Source organism: Megalops cyprinoides, chromosome 1, assembly GCF_013368585.1.
Source record: "Megalops cyprinoides isolate fMegCyp1 chromosome 1, fMegCyp1.pri, whole genome shotgun sequence".
In the NCBI taxonomy this organism is placed as follows: domain Eukaryota; kingdom Metazoa; phylum Chordata; class Actinopteri; order Elopiformes; family Megalopidae; genus Megalops; species Megalops cyprinoides.
In genome coordinates, this window is record NC_050583.1 from 8,198,863 (window position 1) to 8,201,717 (window position 2,855).

General features: G+C 39.3%; 1 protein-coding gene across 1 annotated transcript in view; it reads left to right on the plus strand.

Moving 5' to 3' along the window:
• LOC118787743 (GTPase IMAP family member 4-like) overlaps window positions 1-1,882 on the plus strand; it is a 14,817-nt gene extending 12,935 nt beyond the window's left edge. The window contains exons 3-4 of the mRNA XM_036543383.1: window positions 1,004-1,809; window positions 1,847-1,882. Coding sequence (XP_036399276.1) covers window positions 1,004-1,809; window positions 1,847-1,882 — 842 coding nt within the window. The remainder of the gene's footprint in view (window positions 1-1,003; window positions 1,810-1,846) is intronic.
• Window positions 1,883-2,855: the final 973 nt, after the last annotated feature.

Sequence of the window (2,855 nt, forward strand, 5' to 3'; positions counted from 1 at the left end):
AATTTCTTTGCCGCCAATGCACAAGTACTCAAAGCAACCTAAAGCTATCCTCTTTCAAACTGAATCAACCTGATTTTATTTTTGTTAGGGCATTGTTCGAATGTAAATTGTAGCAGTGCGTTCGTCTGGGCAAACTGAAGAAAAAAAACAAAACAAAAAAAAAACCTAGAGTCAATCATGGAAAAACTGGAGAATTATTCCTTAACAGTCAAGTGACTTCTGATAAATTGTGGAATGTTAACAAGGTATGGTATGAAAAATGCATGAGTTCAATTCATAAGTTAAAGTCAAGAGGCAGTTGGGCGGTCAAGGGGTGGCACAGTGGCTTCAGGCAGGATATGAGGGGAGACCTACTGCCCAACACTGGCCAGGACAGAGACATTCTGAGTTTTCCTGTACAGTGATGGGCCAGGCATTTTGTCTGTTGAAGCATGGTAAAATGCTATCACCAGTAGGTGGGGCTGCAGGAGCATCTGCAACATGTTATACTGTATTCACTCCATTGCTTTGGTACATATAGAAGACACTTTCTATTACAGAGAAACCAAGGTTTTTTGAGTAATCAGGCACACATGAGTGTTACCAGGGAAAGTAGCTTTGGAATTGGCCTTTACATACTCCACACTGATTCTGTACATGACATTCTAAAAGAAGACCGTGAACTTCAACACCAAAATTAACAACAAATGTATCCATTCATCTTTGAATTCTCCTTTAAAGAATCAACTGCTTGTACAGACATGACTCTTGTAAGCAGGGTGCCCAGCACTTTTCAGTAAGAAGGATTCATTCTCTACTAGAGAGGTTTCACACAATAGAACAAAGCTTCTTTGATTGTTCTATTTGTTTGATTGTTCATGTAAATATTTTGATGCTTTTGGTGGAAGTTGCAGAAACATTTGTGATGATATTGATTTCAAATTCAAAATGTTTTGTTGTGGATTTCATATGTAGTGCAATGATTTAATGTAATGTATTCCAATTCAATCTTTTTATACTATAGATTATGTACCATCTACATCTGATGAGCTGAGGATTGTGCTGGTGGGTAAGACCGGAGCAGGAAAAAGTGCAACAGGAAACACCATCCTGGGGGGAGAAGTATTTAAATCAGGATTATCCCTAACGTCAGTAACAAAGAGCTGTGTGAAAAAGGTTGGAGTGCGTCTAGGTAGAAGCATTGCTGTGATTGACACCCCAGGAGTCTTTGACACATCGATGACTGAAGAAGAGGTGAGAAAGGAAATAGAGAGATGTGTCCACTTATCTGTCCCAGGACCACATGTGTTTCTGCTGGTCATCAGACTGGGGAGATACACACAGGAGGAAAGGGCCGCTGTGGAGTGGATCCAGAAGAATTTTGGAGAGGAAGCAGCAAAGTACACAATGCTGCTGTTTACAGGAGGAGATCAGCTGGATAAACCAGTGGAGGAGCTCCTCAGGCAAAGTGATGAGCTTTGGCGTTCTGAATTCAAGTTTGAATATCATGTGTTCAACAACAGAAAGAAGAGCAACAGTCGCAAGGAAACTCAGGTTCTAGAGCTGCTGGATAAGATAAAGGTCATGGTGGAGAGGAATGGAGGGCAACATTATACTAATGAGATGTACCAGGAAGCTCAGAGAAAGATCAGTGAAGAGAAGGAGAGACAGAGGCAGGAAGAAGAGAGAAGGAAGCAGGAGGAGAGGAGGATTAGAGAAGAGATCGAGAGGATTAGAGCAGAAGAGAGACAGAGGCAGGAAAAACAGAAGGACGAAGAATGGGCGAGAGTGAAAAGAGAAGAAGAAAGACAGAGAGATAAGAAAAAGTTTGTAGGAGCAGCAACAGGAGCAGCAGTAGGAGCAGCAGGAGCAGGAGCAGCAGCAGCTGGAGCAGTTGCTTTAGCAGCAGTAGAGTTGACAACAGCAGCAGTTGTGGTAGGAGCAGTATGTGCACCATTACTGGGTGTAGGAGCATTGGCAGCAGGTGGCTATGCAATATATTTAGGAATTAAACGATATAGGTCGTAAGTAGCACACTTGGCAAGCAGTTCAATCTCAACCATCTCATTTCCCAACAATGACCAGGATCCCACAGCTCGACAAATCGACTTTCATCAGGAATGGGGTGGGTAGGTTGGTCAGGGCATCGTTTTCTCACTGCTCTCAGGAACTCTGTATATATATATATATATCACACCCTCAATAAGGACATCTGCAAAAATCTAAGCAAAAATGTAATGTAATCATACTAGTAGATGTCATTTTACCCTTTTTTGAACATCTAGATTATTTTACTACAGTCTATACATGAAATGAATAAATTTAAATGTAAATATCTTGGTTCATGGTTTTGTGTTGCTGCCAACTAGTTAATATTTGCAACTTATTTGGATGCAGCTTACTTTTGTTTAGAGAAAATGTGAGCAAGTAGTGTGAAAATTGGCTTGCTCTTCTGTTTAGCACTACCTATGTTGGTGGGGGAATTGTCAGTACAGTACAGTCAAATCAAGTGAAAAAAAACATACTCCCTTCTCAAATGAATGCTGCCAATGTCTTATTTAACCACTCAATATAACACACACAAGTTTTTTTTTGTTTTATTTTTTTTTAATATTATCTGAAACTTTTTATGCTTTTTATGCTTGTGCTTTAATTTCAGTGCATATTAATTTCAATTTAATTCAATTCAAACTCCAATTTCAGTTTCAAATCTTGTCATCCACTGCATTAAACAACACATTTAACTGAATTACTTCAAAAAACTTCTCACATATTAAATGCACATACATATCTCATTGTAAATGAGGGTTTAGCATTATGTTAAACCAGAACTCACTAGTCACAGCAACAAAAAACCCCACAAAACTATACTTTTA